This window comes from Amblyraja radiata, chromosome 5 (genome assembly GCF_010909765.2).
Source record: "Amblyraja radiata isolate CabotCenter1 chromosome 5, sAmbRad1.1.pri, whole genome shotgun sequence".
Taxonomy (NCBI): Eukaryota; Metazoa; Chordata; class Chondrichthyes; order Rajiformes; family Rajidae; genus Amblyraja; species Amblyraja radiata.
In genome coordinates, this window is record NC_045960.1 from 49,234,304 (window position 1) to 49,257,506 (window position 23,203).

The 23,203-nt window shown below is 43.1% G+C and overlaps 1 protein-coding gene across 5 annotated transcripts in view; it reads right to left on the reverse strand.

Annotated features, from left to right (window-relative positions):
- The window catches only part of fam184a (family with sequence similarity 184 member A), a 146,051-nt gene that overhangs the window by 73,580 nt on the left and 49,268 nt on the right, over window positions 1-23,203 (reverse strand). For all 5 annotated transcript variants that reach the window (XM_033021181.1, XM_033021178.1, XM_033021182.1 and 2 more), the window contains exons 2-4: window positions 15,281-16,129; window positions 13,222-13,357; window positions 5,982-6,163 (exon numbers count right to left, since the gene is read on the reverse strand). In XM_033021181.1, the coding sequence (XP_032877072.1) occupies window positions 5,982-6,163; window positions 13,222-13,357; window positions 15,281-16,129 (1,167 nt within the window). The remainder of the gene's footprint in view (window positions 1-5,981; window positions 6,164-13,221; window positions 13,358-15,280; window positions 16,130-23,203) is intronic.

Below are 23,203 nucleotides of genomic sequence, written 5' to 3' on the forward strand. Positions count from 1 at the left end.
TTCCAGAATTTAAGTATGAGCTTTTTTCCCATTATTAGCCCGTAATTGAGTAAATTCTTCTGATACACGTTTAATTCAGGGATACCTTCCGATATCCCAAAAATGATCCATTCTGGTTTTGGTACCAGTTTTATTTTAATTAATTTTGAAAAAATATCAAATATTCCATGCCAGAATTTTTGGATTTTTGTACAAAAAACAAAAGAATGCGCTATGGTAGCTTCTTGACACAGACATTTATCACAGATTGGTGAAACATTGGGAAAGATTTTATTTAATTTAGTTTTTGAATAGTATAGTCTATGTAATGTTTTGAATTGGATAAGCGTATGTCGTACATTGATCGAGCATTTATGCACCTGTAGTAAATGTTTATCCCAGCTCTCTTTTGAAATTTTTATAGCTAATTCTTGTTCCCAGTCTCTTCTAATTCCATCTGTTGTGGGTATTTCTATGTTTAAAATGATATTATATAAGTACGATATTAAGTTAGCTGATTCCGCCTTTGTCTTCATTGCTTCATCCAGTAAGTCGGAAGGCATATTATGATAGTCTTTTGTGTATTTTTTCAAATAATCACAAATTTGAAGATATTTAAAATATTGGTTATTTTTCAAATTATATTTCAGTTGTAGTTGTTGAAATGATAGTAATTTTCCCACTTCATACAGATCTTCGAGCGTTTTGATTCCCATTCTTTCCCAATGTATAAATGATTTGTCTATGATTGATGGTTTAAACGATGGGTTATTGGCTATTGGTATTGAGAGAGATAGGTTTCTTAATTTTAGATTCTGTTTTATTTGTTTCCATGTTCTAATTGTGCTATGTATAATTGGGTTTTTATTATAATTTTTATTATTCAGATTTATTGGTGAGAGGATAATCGCTCCTATATTACTCGGGGAGCAATCCCCTTTTTCCATTACAATCCAGTCCGCCTGCTGGGCAGAATTGTCCAGCAGGTGAATCATATTTTTAATATTTACTGCCCAATTATAATACATAAAGTTAGGGAGCGCTAGACCCCCCCCACTCTTTTCGTTTATTAAGGTGTGTTCTTTGTATTCTATGGGGTTTATAATCCCATATGAAATTTGTAATGTCTGAGTCCAATTTTTTGAAAAACTTTTTTGGGAGATATATAGGTATTGATTGAAATAGGTATAGAATTTGTGGTAAGAAAATCATTTTTATAACGTTTATTCTGCCTATTAAGGACATCGGAAGTGTTTTCCAGAATTTAATCAAATTATTTAATTTCTTAAGTAGGGGATTATAATTGGCTTTAAACATATCCTGGTAATTTCTAGTAATTTCAATTCCCAAATATTTGAATTTTTCTGTAGCTATTTTAAAGGGGAATTTCCTGAGATGTGTTGAGTCTTTTGGTTTTATCGACATAATTTCACTTTTGTTCCAATTTATTCTATATCCTGAAAAGGATCCAAAGTCCTCAATTAAATTTAATATATTCGGTATACTAATTTGTGGTTTTGTGATGTACAGTAGTACATCATCGGCATATAGGGATATTTTGTTATTTGAATATTTTGTATTATAACCGTAAATATCCAGGTGTGTTCTTATTTTTTCAGCAAGGGGTTCAATTACCAAAGCAAATAACAGCGGAGATAATGAACAACCTTGTCTATTGCCCCTTGATAGTTCAAATTTCGAGGATAATATATTATTAGTTAGTATTCTAGCCGTAGGTTTGTTATATAATAGTTTTATCCATGCAATGAAGTTCTCTCCCAATTGGAATTTTTGCAATACTTTAATCATATAATCCCATTCTACTTGATCAAACGCTTTTTCTGCATCCAGTGAGATGATAGCTAACTCTTGGTCGTGAGATTTATGTGAGTGCATTATGTTAAGCAAACGTCTCAAGTTATTGAATGAATGTCTCTTAGGTATAAATCCTGTTTGATCCTCATTTATTAATCTACTAACATACCTGCTTAGTCTACTGGCTAGTGTTTTCGCTATTATTTTTTGATCCGTATTTAACAAAGCAATAGCTCTATATGAACCTGGTTCTTCTATATTTTTATCTTTTTTAAGTATTAATATGATCGTTGATTCTGCTAGTGTTTCAGGTAAGCTTTGCTCCTCAAAAGCATATGTATACATTTTCTGTAATCGTGGAGTAACTATGTCATAAAAAGATTTATAAAATTCATTACTGAATCCATCTGGTCCTGGTGTTTTTCCATTCTTTAGTGTTTTTATTGTGTCTTCTATCTCCTTAGAAGTAATTTGTGCTCCCAGTTCCTCTTGTTCCCTCAGTTCTAATTGTGGTAGGTTACAGTTATCTAGAAATTCTGAAATTTTATTATTGTCTATTAACGTTTTAGATGTGTATAGATTCTGGTAAAATTGAGCAAATCTTTTATTGATATCCTTGGGTAATGTTAATAATTCCCCTCTATCTGATTTAATCTTTAATATTGCATTCTCTTTTTCCCGTTTTTTCAGTTGGCGTGCTAAAAGTTTGTGGGGTTTATCCCCGAATTCGAAGTGTTCTTGTTTTGTGATTTGAAATAATGTTATAACTTTCTCTGACAGTAATTTATTTAGCTTGAATTTCAATAATAGGATTTTATTATGTTTATCCATAGTTGGATCTTTAGCATTATCTGTTTCTAATTGTTTTATTTGTTCTTCTAAATGTCTTTGTTCATTCTTATTCTTTTTATTTTGATAAGCTTGAAATGAAATAATGACTCCTCTAATAAATGCTTTGAAGGATTCCCATAATAGCGTGGGGGATATATCTGGTGTATCATTTATCTCAAAAAATAGGTCCATCTGTTTTTTTAGATATATACTCCCTTGTGGGTCTTTTAAAATTTGCGAGTTAAACCTCCAGAACGATTTATTCATAGACATTCCTTCTAGTTTTAAAACAAAAGTTAACGGGGAGTGGTCTGAGATCGCATTAGTGTGGTATTTAGGGTTCATAGTGTGCGGAATTAATTTTGTATCCACATAATTACAAAATTCAATTACTAGATCTAAACATCTATCCATTTCTTAAGAATAGATTAACATTTTTAATAATAATAACTTTATTTATAGAGCACTTTAAAAACAACCACTGTTGCAACAAAGTGCTGTACATGACTAATCATGAACAAAAAAAAATTATTACAAGACAATAAAAAACATTAAAAGAGAGTAAAAACAATAAAAACACTAAAACAGGAGCAAAGTCTCATGCAGGGTCAAAAGCCAAGGAATAGAAAAGGGTTTTAAGACTAGTTTTGAAGATGGACAGTGAGGGGGCCTGTCTGATGTGCAACGGCAGAGTGTTCCATAATGTCGGAGCAGCAACAGAGAAGGCTCTATCCCCTCTGAGCTTCCGCTTAGACCTCGGTACCTCCAGGAGCAGCTGAGCAGCTGATCAGCTGACCTGAGGCACCGGGCAGGAGCGTAGGGATGAAGCAGCTCAGAGAGGTAAGGCGGGGCGAGACCATTTCAAGATTTAAATAGCCTAAGTGTCCAAATAACACAAGAATTCAGAATACAACATAATTTTAAAATCTCATTGTCATGGGTTTATAGGCCAAATGGAAGGAATTTAATGTTTAATACCTGTAAATTAATGGCCATTCAAATCAACTTGCCTGTGGGTTTTTCTGGAACGTCACCATTTGGAACGCTGAGGTTGCGGTGATTTTAGTCCCCATATCGGCAGCAAATACACTGCCGGTTCTTTGGAGAAAAAAATCACCGTTTCGCAACTTAAAATGTGAATTAAATGCATCTAAAGAAACACTTTTATACATAAAAATAAGCTACTTTCTTTTACCTGTCACCTACATGAAATCCGGCCCTGTTGTCGGCATTGACGGCTTCAGAGCTGATTTTAAAATGACTCCAGCGATTAACTTGTTGGGCGAATTTTTTTAAAAAACACACAGAACGGCCGTAGGAAAGTTTCTTCAGCAACATCTTGCACTCCAACAAATATAATCCAGGACCAGGTCGGAAAAATACCGCGTTTTAACCCCACCTCCCCCTCAAACGCGCCAAAATCGCGCACACGGCCAGTGGCAGAATTGCAGCGCCGCTGAAGGTAAGTATTGTAACATACCTACTCATGGGTGATCACCTGCCCTGTCCGCTCTTTGAATTCACCTACCTGCAGCAGTTGCCACGAGACCTCCGGCAGCAGCTCGTGGGGGAGAGTTTTGAAGATCCCATCCGGCTAGCGTGTTTATGTGGCACGGACTTCGGAAGCAGGTCGCTCGCTGGGCCCGGGCGTGCATCCCGTGCCAGACAGCAAAGGTGCATAGACACGTCCGGGCACCCATTCAAGGCTTCGCTGTGCCACGCCGGCGGTTCGATCACATACACGTGGACATCATGGGGCCGCTGCCTCCGTTCCAAGGGGTTTCACACCTGCTTACGGTGGTCGACCATTTTACATGGGGGCCGGAGGCCATCCCGCTTACGGACACTTCAACGCAGTCGTGTGCTCGTTCCCTCGTAGCAGCCTGGATTGCCCGCTATGGGGTTCCACTGCACATCACATCCGACCGGGGCGCCCAGTTTACATCTGAACTGTGGTCCGCCATGGCCCGCCTGTTGGGGCCGCAGCTTCACCACATGACAGCGTACCATCCCCAATCAAATGGGTTGGTGGAGCGGTTCCAACGCTGTCTGAAGGCCACCCTGAAGGCTCGTCTCACAGGCCCTGGGTAGATGGACGAGTTGCCGTGGGTCCTGTTGGGGATTCGGACGGCCCCCAAGGAGGATCTGTCATCGCACTCCATGGAGTTGGTATATGGTGCTCCACTCACCATCCCCGGGGAGTTTGTCCCTGCTGCTGATGGGTCCCAGGAACCCCCGTCATTGGTGCTGATCCGCTTGCGGGAGAGGGTCGGCGCCCTGTCTCCCATCCCAATGTCGCGTCATGGAGTGGCCCCTTCCCATGTGCCACTGCCACTGATGGGCTGCCCGTACGTTTTTCTTCGCCGTGACTCCCACAAGTCATCCTTGCAGCGCCCATATGAAGGTCTCTATCGCGTGCTGCGGCACGGGCCTACTACATTCGATTTGGACATGGGAGGCCGGCGTGAAACGGTGTCTATTGCTCATTTGAAACCGGCCCACTTGGACCTGAGCGAGCCAGTCCATGTGGCTCAACGTCCCTGTCGCAGGTGTCCACCGTCCTGGGCTCCCGGAGATTCTCCCGAACCGAGCAAGCCCCCGGGGCGCAGGATTGTATCTACGCGTTCGGGCCGCCTCGTGCGACGTCCTGTGCGGGTCAGTGTTCTGGTTCTGGGGGGGGTCATGTAGCGGCACCTGATAGCAACCCAAGGTCATGACGAACCATCGTCACGGGGTCGTTATCTGAGTTATTATTTAAGGCCGGGCAACGCCCGTGTCAGCTGAGGAGTAGGGAGCTGTATGCAGAAGAATAAACACGTCTAGAGCATACACTTGTGTCCGACTAGTTTTTGGCTGAACTCCTGTCAGTCCCCGCTGCAACTGTACCATTGGGATTTTACCATGTGCTAGCTTCACATAGCAGCAAGAAGAATATCATTTACACCCAAGGTCATAGATCAATTTAATGATATAGTCTTTTGGTTACAAGGGAGGGGATTTGTCAAAGTATCAATAATTTCATTTAAGAGATATCTACAGAATGTCCATGGATACATATCAAATTCGCCATTTTGGGGCAGTGGGGATTTATTTAAATGATATTGGTAAATATAGATTATAATGGCAATAATCCTGATGATTAATATGAAATATATTTAGCTTTGTTAGTAATGCAAATTGACAAAGGGAAACTATTTTCTTAGGAATAGAAATTCAACTTTCCAAAGTATTAAGCAGTAGTATCAATCAATTTAAGCTTTATTTTTTATTTTTGCATTGCTTCCATTTATTTCCTAACTAACAACATTTATTTCATGGTAGAATTAAACATCTCAAAAAGTAAAATAATACACAACCTTCTCAATGGCTATTAGTTGTTGTCTCTGTTGTTCATCCAAGGTCTGCTTGCTATTTTGCAAGATATTCCTTTCCTCTTCAAGATGAGATAATTTATCCTTTAATCTGCAGTGCTGCGACTCCAGTTCTTGGATTGTAGCTTCTTGGGTCATTTCAGTGGCTTCAAGTGTTCCAATATGACCTAAATACAGCACAATGTATTTTTATAATTGCTTATTTAATTATTTATAATCTCTCCTATATCATACCTATTATCATACAATTCTGTCCTTGGACCTGTGGTCGCACTGCCATCTGAGTTAAAAGATTTTGACTGATTAATGACTTGTTTCAAAACACGCTGTAGTTGTAAACAAATCTTTAGATCGAAGCATCACCAATCTTCAGAGCTGCACACTATCAATTCTAAGATACAAGAACGATTTTCAGTGGTTTTGACCAGTAGCTGTTTCTCAACTAATATGATGGACACTGTTTAATTTGTACTATTATCTTTCTATTTATGACAAATTGGTTGCTATATTTTATTATGAATACAAAGTAATTTGAGACAACAAGCGGTCAAAATACTGTACAAATATGTTTCTTAATTACACAAAAGGACACAAAGTGCTAGAGTTACTGAACAGGTCAGGCACATCTCTGGAGAACATGGATAGTTGACGTTTCGGATCAAGACTTTTCTTCAGACTTCATGCGTACTTTGAAGAGATTCTCCTCTTCTCTTACTCCGGCACTTCGTGTCCTTTGTGTATTAACCAGCATCTGCAGTTTGTTTCTAAATTTTGAATGTTCCGCTGCAAAATCCCCTTAAGGAATGCCCACCTTGAAGGAGTTCTCCTCCTCCCTCACTCCAGAGATGCTGCCTGACTTGCTGAATTACTTGAGCACTTTGTGTCATTTTGTGTATTAACCAGCAGTTCTTTGTTTCTATTACTTGTCTCTTAAAATCAAATGTACATGATCAACAAAAAAATGTAGAACAAAAAAATGGCCTCCGCAATAAAACCACTGCAATTTAAATTTGGCAACTTGAATGTAGGAAAAAGTCCCGAGGTATAATTAGATATATTATATGCAAAGTCAAAGAAAGCTCTGATCAAGTGCCTGGTTTTAACATCTTTTTTAGTCACACTGAGGTATCAAAATTCTGGAGGATAGAGATTGCATGCTTTTCTTTAATAAAAATTCAGGGACAAGCTAGGAAATTTAGCGGCCAGTGAATCTTACATCATTAGAGAGAAATTTAATGGAGGTATTCCGACAAACAACATTTATTTGCAGTTGGAAAGGCAAGGATTAATAGCATGTTAGAGAATGTTAGCATGGTGAGGAAGGAGGGTTGGTTTAAACTGCACATATTTTAATGTATGGGGCCTCACGGGAAAGGCAGATGAGCTTAGGGCATGGATAGGTACGAGTGACTGGGACGTTGTACCCATGACTGAAACCTGGTTAGGGAAGGGGCAGGACTGGCAGCTCAATGTTCCGGGGTACAGGAGCTTCAGGAGAGACATGGGCGAGGGAAAAAGAGGAGGGGATGTTTGCATTGTTGGTTAAGGAGGATGTCACGGCTGTGTTCAGAGGTGACATTACTGATGGGTCGACTAGAGGCTATATGGGTGGAGATGAGGAACAAGAAAGCGATGATCACCTTGTTGGGGATGTACTACAGACACCCGAATAGTCAACGGGAATTAGAAGAACAAATGTGCCGGGAGATTGCAGACAGCTGCAGGTCAAATAAGGTTGTAGTAGTCGGGGTTTTTAAACTTTCCCAATATAGACTGGGAAAATCATATCGTGAAGGGTTCAGATGGGGTGCAATTCCTCAAAAGTGTTCAGGAGAGTTTTCTTAAGCAGTATGCGGAGGCCCCCACACGTGAGAGGGCAACGCTGGTTCCAGGCATGGAAATCGCTATAAAAACATGGTGGGGGAGTGACCGACTCCAAACTCCAGCAACAGCAGCTTCGTCCGCCCCGAATCGTGAGGCTTCAATCGGCTTAAACATCGGGAGCCTCGATCACCTTGATGCAGCAATGTGACCGCAGGGCAGTGAAGATCCCACGGCCGTCGCACCGGTGCCGGGCGATGAAAAGCCCCGTGAACGGGCCGATTCATACCATTTCAAGCAGGGTGCAAGGCCGCCAAATTCAAGTGCAGTTTCATACCATTTCAAGCAGGGTGCAAGGCCACCTAATTCAAGTGCAGTTTCATACCATTTCAAGCAGGGTGCAAGGCCACCAAATACAAATGCAGTTACATACCACTTCAAGCAGGGTGCAAGGCCACCACATTCAAGTGCAGTTTCCTTCCACTTCAAGCAGGGTGCAAGGCTACCAAATTCAAGTGCAGTTTCCTACCACTTCAAGCAGGGTGCAAGGCTACCAAATTCAAGTGCAGTTTCCTACCATTTCAAGCAGGGTGCAAGGCCACCAAATTCATGTGCAGTTTCCTACCACTTCAAGCAGGGTGCAAGGCCACCAAATTCAGGTGCAGTTTCATACCAATTCCAGCAGGGTGCAAGGCCACAAAATTCAAGTGCAGTTTCATACCATTTCAAGCAGGGTGCAAGGCTACCAAATTCAAGTGCAGTTTCATACCATTTCAAGCAGGGTGCAAGGCCACCAAATTCAAGTGCAGTTTCATACCATTTCAAGCAGGGTGCAAGGCCACCAAATTCAAGTGCAGTTTCATACCATTTCAAGCAGGGTGCAAGGCTACCAAATTCAAGTGCAGTTTCATACCATTTCAAGCAGGGTGCAAGGCCACCAAATTCAAGTGCAGTTTCATACCATTTCAAGCAGGGTGCAAGGCCACCAAATTCAAGTGCAGTTTCATACCATTTCAAGCAGGGTGCAAGGCCACCAAATTCAAGTACAGTATCTAACCATTTCATGCAGGGTGCAAGGCCACCAAATTCAAATGCAGTTTCATACCATTTCAAGCGTGGTGAAACACCATAAAACCACATAAGAACCACACTCACAATTCAGTAGACATTCAGTGCGTTCAGTTGTTTCACAGCTCAGAGAGTCGTGACCTCTCCCTCCCCCATCTTGCAGAGACTGAGTCTCGCCCACACTCCCTGATTTTATAGTCCCTCCCCGTCCATCTCGAAGGGGTGTGGTCTTCATGGCGTGATTGACAGGAGAGAGAATCGCAATATTTTTTAAACACTAATAACTATTTTATTTTTCATCGATTGGAAAAATCCTCTGCACCTGATGAGCGGAGAGAGACTCTGAGTAAGATGGCCAAGAATCACAGCCGTAAGTGGTAGCGTTTTTTCTAAAATCAATATACAGTGCAAACAGGAAGTGGTCAAGTTTAGATTTTAATTATATAGATAGAAGATAGATAGACAGTAGGACGGAGGAAATTGGAGCAGTCACTGGTAGTGGCTTAACAGCAGTCAGGGTTACTGTCGAAGAAGTACTGAAGGCACTGTCATGTTTGAAGGTAGACAAATCTCCAGGGCCTGATCTGATACATCTGAGGACATTGTGGGAATCTAGAGAAGAAATTACGGGAGGCCTGGTTGAAATTTACGAGTCATCCTTAAATACAGGAGAGGTGCCGGAAAGCTGGAGTGTGGCAAATGTTGTACCTTTTTTCAAGAAGGGCTGCAGGCAAAATGCTGGGAAATATAGGCTGGTGAGCTTAACATCTGTTGTTGGTAAGTTACTGGAGAGTATTCTGAGGGATAGGTTATGCAAGCATTTGGATGGGCAAGGGCTGATTAGAGATAGTCAGGATGGTTTTGTACGTGGGAGATCGTGTCTCACAAATCTGATTGATTTTTTTGAAGACGTGACCAAAAAGGTTGATGAGGGCAGAGCTGTAGCTGCTGTGTACATTGACCTCAGTAAGGCATTCGACAAGGTTCCGCATGATAGGCTGCTCTGGAAGTTTAGATCGCATGGGATCAAAGGAGAGATAGCTGAATGGATAGCAAATTGGCTCAGTGGAAAGAAGCAGAGGGTAATGGTGGAAGGTTGCTTCTCAGAATGGATACCTGTGACTAGTGGTGTGCCTCAGGGTTCGGTGCAGGGCCCGTTACTGTTTGTCATCTACATCAATGATTTGGATGAGAACATACAGGGCAAGATTAGCATGTTTGCTGATGATATAAAATTTAGTGGTTTTGCATATAGTGAAGTTGGTTGTGAATGATTGCAGCAGGATCTGGATCGATTGGCCAGGTGGGCGGAGGAATGGTTGATGGAATTTAATACAGAGAAGTGTGAGGTGTTGAACTTTGGGATGTCGAACAAGGGCAGGACCTACACAGTAAATGGTAGGCCTCTGGGTAGTGTTGTAGAGCAGAGGGATCTAGGAGTACAGGTGCATGGTTCCTTGAAGGTCGAGTCACAGGTAGATAAGGTGGTCAAAATGGCTTTTGGCATTTTGGCCATCATCAGTCAGATGGTGTAGAAGTATAGAAGTTGGGAGGTCATGTTGCAGTTGTATAAGACGTTGGTGAGACCGCATTAAGAATATTCTGTTCAGTTCTGGGCACCATGTTATAGGAAAGATATTGTCAAGCTTGAAAGGTTTCAGAAAAGATTTACGAGGATGTTGCCAGGACTAGAGTGTTTGAGCTATAGGGAGAGGCTGAGTAGGCTGGGTCTCTATTCCATGGAGCGCAGGAGGATCTTATAGAGACAGACAAAATCATGAGAGGAATATATCGGGTAGATGCACAGTCTTTTGCCCAGAGTAAGGGAATCGAGGACCAGAGGACATAGGTTCAAGGTGAAGGGGAAAAGATTTAATAGGAATCCGAGAGGTAATTTTTTCACACAAAGGGTGGTGGGTGTATGGAACAAGCTGCCAGAGGAGATAGTTGAGGCTGGGACTATTTAAGACCGTTTAGAAAGTTAGACAGGTACATGGATAGGACAGGTTTGGAGGAATATGGAACTAGCACAGGCAAGTGGGACTAGTGCAGCTGGGACATTGCTGGCCGGTTTGGGCGAGTTGGACTGAGGGGCCTGTTTCCACTCTATGACTCAAAGGCAGGTAAGTATGAATAAACTCTGTGATTTCCAGAAAGATTATTGCCAGTGCGGCAGAGAGGCTGGTGACTACGTGGTCTAGCTGCTTCTCCTGCAAGACTGCATAGAGCAATAGGAACTGACTTTACACTCGCTACAGAGTATCCAGAGTATCCGGTGGGCGGCGCGACTCTCGTCAGCAGCGGCCTCTGCAGTCCGTCTGCGTTTTTTATTATTTTATGTCTATGTTTTTATGTAGTTTTTGTTATTTTTTGTTGGGGTATGTGCGTGGGGGGGGTGGGGGTGGTGTGGGGGGGTTGGTGGTAACTTTTAAATCTCTCCCTGCACGGGAGACCCGACCTTTTCTTTGTCCGGTCTCCATTGTCGTTGGGGCTGCAACGAGGAGCGGCCTCCAACAGGAAGACCGGGGGCTGTGGTGCCGACTACTCACCTCACCGTCGCGGAGCTGGCCGAGTCCAGAGCGGGTGGAGCTGTGGTGGACGCTGCTGCGACTCGACCCCCGGAGATTCGGTGGCTGCAACTGCGGGTTTGGCGGGTGGCACCGGGAGCCCGCGGGTCCCTGGAGGGAGTCCGCTTTTCAGGGCTCCCGCAACGGCGACTGCTCCCGCCCGAGTTGCGGGGTTGAAGAGCTCCTGGAGCGGGGCCTACATCACCGCCCCGCGCGGCTTGGAATGGCCGCGGGAGTTTGCGAGCGCACGCCGGGGGCTCTAACAACAAGACCCGGTGTGCGACCTTGCATCACCCGGCATGGCTTTAATGGCCACGGGACAATTCGCCATCGCCCGCCGGGGGCTTTGACTTTGACTCTGACATCGGGGGGGGAGAGTGCAGTGGAGAGATAAGTTTTTTTGGCCTTCCATTACAGCGATGTGATGGATGTTTATGTAAATTATGTTGTGTCTTGGGTCTATTTGTTTGTAATGTATGGCTGCAGAAACGGCATTTCGTTTGGACCTCAAGGGGTCCAAATGACAATAAATTGAATTGTATTGTATTGTATTGTATCTGTAGTCATTCCCCTCTCAAACAGGCATACCATATTGAGTGCAATGATGGGGGATGGCTTCCCGGGGGAAAACAGCAGCAACACTGTAGGATCGTATGAACATAAATCAGAACAGGACCAACATCTTAGTGAGAAGATGCTCTGGTGCTAATGAGGAAAGTTTAAACTGAGTTGGCAAGGGAAAGGAAATCAGACTAGATATCCACATGAAGAGCTGCAGTCACCTGAAGGAGAACAAGTTAATAAATCCAGTTTGCAAACTTGAAGGATAAATACACATGAAGGGAATCCAAATCCAAATTGCATCTATGTTAATGCAAAGAGTTTACCTCGTAAGGTAGAAGAACTGAAAGGTTGAATTAATATATGGGACTATGGCATTGTTGCCATCACCTACACATGGCAAGATGAGCAACTCAATATCCCGGGATACAGAATTTTCAGCCAAGACAGTGAGGATGTAAAAGTGGAAGTGGTACTGCAATTCTGTCTGCAACTTCTCAATGTTAGTCATGGAATATCACTTCATCATTGAGGGTGCACATCCAAGGCCATATTTTTTTTTAGAGATTATGAACTAAAAGGGTGTTGTCACTTTACTAGGGGTGCATTACAGACCTACTGTCAACAGGAGGTATGTGGACAAATATCAGAGAGAGTAAATATTTTACTGAGGTCAGTGGCAATAAAGATAGGTGAAGCAACAGTTAAGACGATTGTCCCTTATAAAACTATGAGCTGATTTCAATATTCTTAATTTGTATTTCATGTTAAATTATGTATCAAGATGTTTCTATTTTTAATTGTATCACTCAAACTGTATTAGTGATTATGTGAACATTTAACAAATGGGGTTAAACTAAAGATAAACGAGCTGGGCCGTGCCACCAAGAACAAAGGGGAAACAAGAGTGGGGGGGTTGCCGAAAACAAAGGGGGACCTGGCATGGAAGGCCGTTGACTACTAAGAGGAACCTGGTGTGGGGTGCCGCTGAGAACTAAGGGAGACCCACTGGTGGTGGTGGGGGGGGGGGGGGGGGGGGGGGGAAGGGAACGAAGAAGGGATGAGTACTTTTTGTAACTTTGTTGGCATATTTGTGGTGACTCTTATGTGTACTTTGTATGCAAAAATAAGGAATCTCACTGTACCTAGGTACAAGTGACAATAAAGTATCATCATTATAAATTTTCATTGTCATCAGATAAACCTACTTGATTTCAGTAGCAATTCTGTAGATTGTTGTTGAATAAGATCTTTACAAACAACCAGTTCATTTTCTAACTGTTTTTGATTTATAAGGGTATCATTATCTTTTTGTTGGTCCTCTTTCAGCTGTTCCTGAAGCATCTGAAAGAATACATGCCATTTTTATTAAATAAATCAATGATTACAATTGGGCTCTGTTCAGGACTACACATTAACAAAAAAAACAAAGCACAGGTTATTGATTCAAATTGCCATTCTTTTAGTACTTCAAGGGAGGGTGCAGGCAAACAGTTACACATCCTGTGTTAGCCGGGACATCTGATATATTGGGCTAAATTGGTTCGTCCCATACGCAACCGCCCTTGTCCATATTACTCGGGTCAAGGGGACTGTCGGGTCGGAGCGCTGCGTCCGCACCGCCTCACCAGACCCAACTTAGTGCAGCCCATGGAGTGCAGCAGCGCCTCGCCCGTGGCCCCGTCAGTCGGCAGCCCGGCCAGCTGTCCGACCTTCAGACTTCGCTTACCGCTGACACCACCACCCCTCTCCTTCTCATGGCCGATCATCGGTTCATGAATTGGACGCGGTGCCGGACTTTGAGTGAGACATCGCGCTGCACAGGCCAAATCTCCTCAGCTGGCCTGCCGGCTGGGCTTTGTGTGCATTCCAGCACCCGGGCCAACTCATCATTTATCCCGCTACGGCCGAGTTGGTCAACGAATTGCCATTGGGAATTTGTCCCTTATTTTGACCTTTTGTCCCTTATTTGGGAGTGAGAAAGTTGGCAACCCTACTTCAGAATGATTGACCACTTGGCATCAAATCAATGCACATTGGTGCAGATGGGACACATATCCTCCACACCTTTGGACCCAAGGATTCTAATATTGTTAATAAGCATGCAAACTAGAGAGATTAGCAAGTCCAAATGAGCAGAAAAAATGTAACCAAGATATTTGGGCCTCAATATCTACTTACACAGGAGGCCATGTGGCCCTTCAAGTCCATGTCAGCTCCCAATCAGAGCAATCCCATCATCACTATTCCCCCACTCCATATTTATTTGCACCCCTGCAATTTATTCTTTCACACAGTTCTATAAATCCTTTGCCACTCACCTATTCTAAGGAACAATTTACAGCAGCCAATTAATCTACCGGAAAGGCAGTGGGACAGGGGGGGGGGGGGGGGGGGGGGAGTGAGAGCATAGCATCTGTTGGAAATGGTGAACATGGTCATAGGGAGCAATGTATACTACACAAGGAAATAAATAATCCCAGGTTTCCGGAGCTCTTAGGCAGCAGCGCTAACTGCTGCGCCTGCTTTTCCATCTAGCAATTAATTGGTTAAGTAATTTATTTATTGGGAGTCTTTTTCTTAACATAACTAATGGGTCAGAACAATTTACATTAAGCTGCTCCCATATATGAATTTTCAGAATTTAGTCAACCTGCTCAAAATCTCAGGCAAGCTGAGTGATAGATTCATTGTACTGTCATTCCATTCCATCATAATGTTTCTCCTATAATCCAACAACAGAGACTAATTGTGCTGGGTATATATTAGGGAATCTGGATCTGTAATCCTACATTAACTAGAATGCAGGATCGGTACATGCACTTTTCATTTCACTGCACATCTCGTATGTGTATGTGACGAATAAACTTGACTTGACTTGACTTGCATTCAAACAAATTGGAATTGACAAATGGGGCAAAGGAGGGAGAGAGTACTTCATTTGTTTTTAAACATTTTATTTCAGTGTTTTCATGTTTCTAATAATCATGTTTTTCACATGCAAATTAATTCTAAATACAGAAATCTTACAATTTTTTAATATATTTGAAAACCTTTTAAAAAATGCCTCCCAATATTTACAGATTCCACACCCTGCCTTAAATCTGAATTAAATGTAATGACAGAACTACTAGTTTTAGCGCAGAAAATATTTCATTGGTCAGGCAATGGACAAAACAAATGGGCTTAATCGCCAATGAAAAAATAATTCTGATATATGTGTTATAATTAACTTTGTTGTAATTTAAAAAAATCTGTAGTTCTTACTTGTACATTACTTTCTGCTTTGTTTAATGCTCCATGAAGCTGTTCATACTTGTTCCTCAGCTGATTGCCATCCTCCTGAGAGATCTGCAATTCTGTCTGCAACTTCTCAAGTGCTGTTCTCAAAGCAGTCTCTTGGACATGAAACTCCACTTTTAACTGGGACTCCCTCTGTTTACATAGCAAACTTTCTGAAGCCTGTTGAGATTTTTTTATAGCTTCAATTTCATGTTCATAAAAGGCCCGAGTTTTGCTCAATTTAGCCTCAAATTCATCCGCTATTTTTTGTTTTTCAAGTGCAAGTGCTTCAGTTTTGTTCTTCACAGATATCAGTTCAGTTCTAAGCATTTGCTGCAATTTCTCTTGTTGTTTATCTGAAGTTTCGTGCTGACTCTGAGAAGACTTTAAGAGATTCTGAATTTCTAGCTTATGAGCTGCACGCAATTCTTCCAGAGTTTCTTGTTTATCCTGATCAAATTGAGATTCTAACCGCATAAATTGTTGTAGTTTATCTTCAAAACTATCCTTAATTTCTTGAATATTTCTAGACATAATCACAACACCTTGCATTTGATGAGTCTCCAAAACAAGATGTGTATCTTCAACCTGCTGCTTATAGGCATCAAATTCTGCTAGTGCTTGTTTTTTCATCTGCTCATGTTGTTCCAGAGATTCTTCCAACGACTGAATTTTCTTTCGTAATTCTACTTCCTCGTTAATTTTCCCCTTATAGTAAAGAATTTTCTCTTTTGTTTCATCAAAGATTTGTTGAACATCCTCCTCATGGCCCTCCTTGAGTGCCTGGATAGCAGCCTCGTGTTCATCATTTTTGGTGTTTAAAGCGTAAATCACCTGCGAAGAAAAAAATATGACATACATTTATAAAGTTAATGGTTTAGACAATGTATTTCTTGAAAAAAAAGGATTTGTTGTCTTAGTCATAGGAATATTATTCAATGCAATATGTTTTGTATAGGAATACTACAGCTCTTTGTTCTGTAAACTTGCCACTTCATTTAGACCCACCCATACCTCCTCCCCAATCAAAGCTCATATCATTCATGATTATAAACAATCTATATTCAAGTCAAGAGTGTTTTATTGTCATATGTCCCAGATAAAACAATGAAATTCTTACTTGCTGCAGCACAGCAGAATATGTAATCATAATAAATAATAAAACAAAACTAAAAAACCCCCCCAATAACAGTGCAATAATAATAATAATAATAATAATAATAATAATAACAAAAATAGTCTATTGTAGTTCATAGCTTATGAGGTTTTAGTGTTTAATAGCCTGATGGTTGTAGGGAAGAAGCTGTCCCTGGACGTTACAGTTCTCAGGCTCCTGTACCTTTTTTCCCGATGGCAGTGTTGAGATGAGTGTGTGGCCATGATGGTGTGGGTCTCTGATGATGTTAGCTGCCTTTTTGAGGCAGCGACTCCAATAAATCCCTTCGATGGTGGGGAGGTCAGAGCCGGTGATGGACTGGACAGTGTTCACAACTTTTTGCAGTCTTATCTGCTCCTGGACATTCAAGTTGCCATACCAGGCCACGATGCAACCAGTCAATCTGCTCTCTACTGTGCACCTGCAGAGGTTCAAGAGAATCCTCTTCGACATACTGAATCGCCGTAGCCTTCTCAGGAAGTAGAGCCGCTGATGTGCTTTCTTTATAATTGCATCAGTGTGCTGGGTCCAGGAAAGATCGTCAGAAATATGCATGCCCAGGAATTTGAAGTTTTCTACTCTCTCCACCATTGATGTAAACAGATTTGTGGGTCCTCAACCTTCCTCTTCCAAAGTCCACAATCAATTCTTTGGTTTTGCTAATAGTGAGAGCCAGGTTGTGAGTGCCTTATCTATAAAAATGACAATGAATCTATAGTACTGCCATAAAATCTAAACATATCTTCTCTAATCTCATTATGAAGGAATATGCAAGCATTAGCTAAACTACTTAAGGTGCATCTCTTAAGTGGTCTCTGATGTGCCCTATCAATTAGTATTATTAAAATTATTGCAAGGTCAGCCAGTTATTTTTGTGACTTTCACTTAAAATTGACCAAGTTCTATGTCATAGCATGCTGTGAAGAACTAACAGCACTCTGCGTGAACATATAAAAACAGACTGAAATGGAAGTGATAAAAAACAAGTCTATAATGCCACGCAGTTAAATTGATAATAATCTAAGAGATAAATCACGCAGTCAGACCACTGCTTGACACAACCTTCAGGTCATATATTACATGGTTATTTAAGACTAACCACAAAGAAGTAACAATTATGGTTCCAACAATTCTGGATTAATACCAAAGATCTTTGGGAATATCAATGCCCAGATCAATTTACTGCTTTCTGAACTTTGAGCTTTACCCAAGTTGTTCAGGTTGAATTCAAAAGGGGAAAGAAGGGTCACCTATCTAAAAGCCAGCTGTCAAAAAGCATTCCAATTGATGCGGCTTGCTCAGTTCCCACCATTGTAGACTGTGTAAGGTCTCACCATCCACTTTGAAGCCAAATGAAGCAACCGAAGAGGGAACTAACCAGGTGAGAACCAGTTTTCACACACACATACATGGTGGCGTTTGTTATGGGGAGGGTTCAGCTTCAGTGTACAGTCCTGCCCCAAAGATTGCCTCGACGCTGCGCGTCCCGGGCCAAAGCTTCTCAGCTGGCCCGCCGGCTGGGCTTTGTGTGCAGTCCAGCAGCCGGGACAACTCATCATTCACACAGCCGTGGCCGAGTTGGTCAATGAATTGCCGTCGGGAATTTGTCCCGTATTTTGACCCTTTGTCCCTCATTTGGGAGTGAGAAAGTTGGCAACCATACTGGACTCCCCTAGCAACTGGTGACTGGCCTCCCCTAGCAACCAGCGACTGGACTCTCTAGCAACCGATGACTGGCCTCCCCTAGCAACTGGCCCCAGGCAGCAGTGCCCGAGGCCTGGGTGTTAGACGCAGCTTAGCAACTGGTGACAGGCTTCTCCTAGCAACCAGCACAGCACCCACCCACCCAGTACAGCACCAGAAATTGGAGAGGGATTTAATCACTTTTTTGCATCAGTCTTCACAGTGGAAGACACCTGCAGTGTGCCTGCAATCCTGGAGAGTCAGTGGGTGGAAGTTGGTGGAGTTGCGATTAGTAAGGAGAAAGTACAAGGAAAACTGAAAGGTCTGAGGGTAGATAAGTCACCTGAACCGGATGGACTGCACCTCGTGGTTCTGAAGGAGGTGGCCTCAGAGATAATGGAGACATTAGTTGTGATATCACTAGAGTTGGGAATGGTTCCTGAAGATTGGAAAATTATGAATATCACCCCGCTGTACAAGAAGGAAGCAAAGCAGAAGAGCAGAAACCATAGGCCAGTTAACCTGACTACAGTGGTTGGTAAGATATTAGAATCAATTATCAAGGATGAGGTTATGCAGTACTTAGAAGTTCATGATAAAATAGGCCAAAGTCAGCATGGTTTTGTGAAGGGAAGATCTTGCCTGACGGATCTGCTGGAGTTCTTTGAGGAAGCTAATAGCAGGACAGACAGAGGGGAAGCTGTAAATGTTTTTTACCCAGATTTTTAGAAGGCCTTCGATAAGGTGCCACACGTCAGGCTGCTAGTGAAGATGAGACCCCATGGTATTAAAGGGAAGGTACCAGGATGGATAGTGGGTGGGCTGAATGGCAGAAGGCAAAGAGTTGCAATAAAAGTCGCTTTTTCAGGTTGGCTGCCAGTGACTAGTGGAATACCGCTAGGGTCGGTGCCGGTGCTTCTCTTCACGTTGTATATTAATGATTTGGATAAGGGGATTGAAGGCATTGTGGCCATGTTTGCAGATGATGCTAAAATAGGGGGAGGGGCAGGCAGTGTAGAGAAAGCAAGGACTCTACAGAAGCAAAATGCGGAGTGATGCATTTTGGTAATAAGAATAAAGGCGCAGATTATTTTCTAAATGGAGAGAGAATCAAGAAATCAGTGGTGCAAAGGGACTTGGGAGTTCTGGTGCAGGACTCCCGTAAAGTTAATTTGCAAGTCAAATCGGTAGTAAGGAAGGTAAGGAAGGTAAATTCAATGCTAACATTTATATCAAGAGGACTGGACTACAAAAACATGAGATGTAATGCTGAGGCTCTATAAGGCGCTGGTCAGGCCGCATTTGGAGTACTGTAAGGAAATTTGGGCCCCATATCTGAGGAAGGATGTTCTGGCTCTGGAGAGGGTCCAGAGGTTTACAAGAATTATCCCAGGAATGAGTGGGTTAGCATATGATGAGTTTTTGACAGCACAGGGCCTCTACTCACTAGAGTTCAGAAGGTTGGGGGGGACCTCATTGAAACTTACAGAAAAATGAAAGGCACAGATAGAGTGGATGTGGAAAGGATGTTTCCACTGGTGGGAGAGTCTAGGACCCGAGGTCGTATCCTCAGAATTAAAGGGCGCTCTTTTAGAAAGGAGGTGAGGAGCAACTTCTTTAGTCAGAGGGTAGTTAATCTGTGGAACTCATTGCCATAGAAGGGCATGGAGACCAAGTTAATGGATATTTTTAAGACAGAGATGGACAAATTCTTGATTAGAACAGGGTGTCAAGGGTTATGGGGAGTAGGCAGGAAAATGGGTTTAGGTGATGTCAGACATCAGCCATGGGCCAAATGGCCTAATTCTACTCCTTTTACTTGTGAACTTATCAAAGGCTTTCTGAAAATCTGGGTAAACAACATACACTGACTCTCCTATGTCTAACCTGCTATTTACTTCATCAAAAAATTCCAGCAGATTTGTCAGGCAATATCTCACCTTCACAAAACCATGCTGACTTCGGCCTATTTTATCGTGAACTTCTAAGTACTCCCTAACCTCATCCTTTATGTGACAGAGGGAGGAGCGACCTCCGTGTGGTGAGTTAAAAACCCATCGCGGGGCTTGTCTCAACAGAGGCCTGGGAGCCGTGACAGATGGAGGAGCGACCTCCGTGTGGTGAGTTAAAAACCCATCGCGGGGCTTGTCTCAACAGAGGCCCGGGAGCCGTGACAGAGGGAGGAGCGACCTTCGTGTGGTGAGTTAAAAACCCATCGCGGGGCTTGTCTCAACAGAGGCCCGGGAGCCGTGACAGAGGGAGGAGCGACCAAATTCTGCAACGTTCCATTCGCAGATCTCACTTCGAGAAGGAGTCTGGTGGAAGCCTCTGATTGGTCAAACGGACTAGAGGAAGCAGCTGATTGGCTTGTATCCCGGGTAAGGCTTTATTGTATTTGGACAAGGGGGAGAATGAGGGCCAGGGCAGTTTACTGTTCTGGATGTCAGATGTGGGAGGTCATGGAGTCTGAGTGCCCTCCAGATGTCCACATCTGCGCCAGGCGCGTCGAGATGGGGCTCCTAAGGGACCGTGTTAGGAACCTGGAACAGCAACTTGATGACTTCTGTCTGCTCAGGGAGAGCGAGGAGGTCATAGATAGGAGTTACAGGGAGGTGGTCACTCCAAGACCACGGGAGACAGAAAACTGGGTCACAGTTAGGAAGGGCAACGGGCAGAGGCAGGGACTGGTGAGTATCCCGGTGGCTGTACACCTTGAAAATAAGTACTCATGTTTGAGTAAAGGTGGGGGAGACAGCCTACCTGGGGGCAGCGACAGCGGCCGGGCCTCTGGCATAAAGACCGGTCTTGTTGCTCAGAAGGGTAAGGAAAAGAAGAGGAGGGCAATTGTAATAGGGGACTCTATAGTCAGGGGGTCGGATAGGCGATTCGGTGGACGCAGACAGGAGACCCGGTTGGTAGTTTGCCTACTTGGTGCCAGGGTCAGGGATGTGTCTGAACGTGTCCAAGAAATCCTGAAATGGGAGGGAGAGGAGCCTGAGGTTGTGGTACATATAGGTACCAACGACATAGGTAAAAAAAGAGAAGAGGTCCTGAAAGAAGAATTTAGGGAGTTAGGTAGAGAGTTAAGGAGAAGGACTGCAAAGGTAACAATCTCAGGATTACTGCCTGTGCCACGCGACAGTGAGAGTAGGAATGGAGCGAGGTGGAGGATAAATGAGTGGATGAGGGACTGGTGCAGTGGGTATGGATTCAAGTTTCTGGATCATTGGGACCTCTTTTGGGGAAGGTGTGACCTGTACAGAAAGGACGGGTTGCACTTGAACTCGAGGGGGACCAATATCCTGGCGGGGAGATTTGCAAAGGCTACTGGGGAGACTTTAAACTAGTATGGTTGGGGGGAGGGACTCAAATTGGGAAAGCTAGCAGTCAGTGTGTGAGGCAGGAGGCAGAGAATGGTAGCACTCTGACCCAAAATGTAGGGGAGAGAGAAGAAAAAGACAATAAACAGAGAATAAGAGAGTTCAAAAGGGAACTGCAGATGCTGGAATATCAAAGGTACACAAAATTGCTGGGGAAACTCAGCGGGTGCAGCAGCATCTATGGAGCGAAGGAAATAGGCGACGTTTCGGGCCGAAACCCTTCTTCAGCAATTTTGTGTACCTTAGAGAATAAGAGAGGGTGGGTTTCTTAAATGTGTATATTTTAATGCTAGGTGCATTGTAAGAAAGGTGGATGAACTCAGAGCCTGGATTGACACCTGGAAGTATGATGTTGTGGCGATCAGTGAAACATGGTTGCAGGAGGGCTATGATTGGAAACTAAATATTCCAGGATTTAGTTGCTTCAGGTGTGATAGAATTGGAGGGGCAAGAGGTGGAGGTGTTGCATTGCTTATCAGGGAAGATATTACAGCAGTGCTTTGGCAGGATAGATTAGAGGGCTCGTCTAGGGAGGCTATTTGGGTGGAACTGAGAAATGGGAAAGGGGTAGCAACACTTATAGGGGTGTATTATAGACCGCCAAATGGGGAGCGAGAATTGGAAGAGCAAATATGTAAGGAGATTGCAGATATTAGTAGTAAGCACAAGGTAGTGATTGTGGGAGATTTCAATTTTCCACACATAGACTGGGAAACACATTCTGTAAATGGGCTGGATGGGTTGGAGTTTGTAAAATGTGTGCAGGATAGTTTTTTGCAGCAATACATGAATGAATGAATGAAAACTTTATTGTCATTCAGATATACACCTAGACACAGTGCACCTTGAACGAAATTTCGTTGCATTTGACTCTCCAATCAGGTAAATAGTAAAAGTAAAAGTGCTAGGTGCGTCCATAAAAATGCCTCATGTGCATGGTTCTGTAAAATAAATATATATAAAAAAAATTTTTTTTTAAAGTGTCGATATTTTAAAAGTTCTAGCCTCGGTTTTTTTGATTGTTCAGTAATCTTATGGCCTGGGGGATAAAGCTGTTGCAGAACCTGGTTGTCCCGCTCTTCATGCTGCGGTACCTCCTCCCAGAGTTAAGCAGTATAAACAGTCCGAATTGTGGGTGTGTGGGGGCTCTGGTAATGCCCTTAGCTCTAATCAGACAGCGCTTGTACCCCATGTCCATGATTGAAGGAAGAGAAGTCCCAATGATTTTTTCCGCTGTCCTCACCACTCTCTGAAGGCACTTCCAGTCCGCAGCTGTACAGCTGCCACACCACGTAGAGATGCAGCTGGTCATGACCGACTCAATTGTGCTTCTGTAGAAGGTGGCGAGGATGGGAGGGTTGAGGTGTAAACTTCTCAACCTGCGGAGGAAGTACAACCGCTGCTGTGCCCGTTTTGCCAGAGATGTAATGTTTGTGGACCAGTTTAAGGTGTCCGTTATATGCACCCCCAGGAACTTGATCTTTTTCACCTAGTAGGTACATAGAAGTACCTACTAGAGAAGGAGCGGTGCTGGACCTCCTGTTAGGAAATGAGACGGGTCAGGTGGCAGAGGTATGCGTTGGGGAACAGTTCGGGACCAGTGATCACAATACCATTAGTTTCAATATAATTATGGAGAGGGTCAGAACCGGACCTAGGGTTGTGATTTTTGATTGGAGAAAGGCTAAC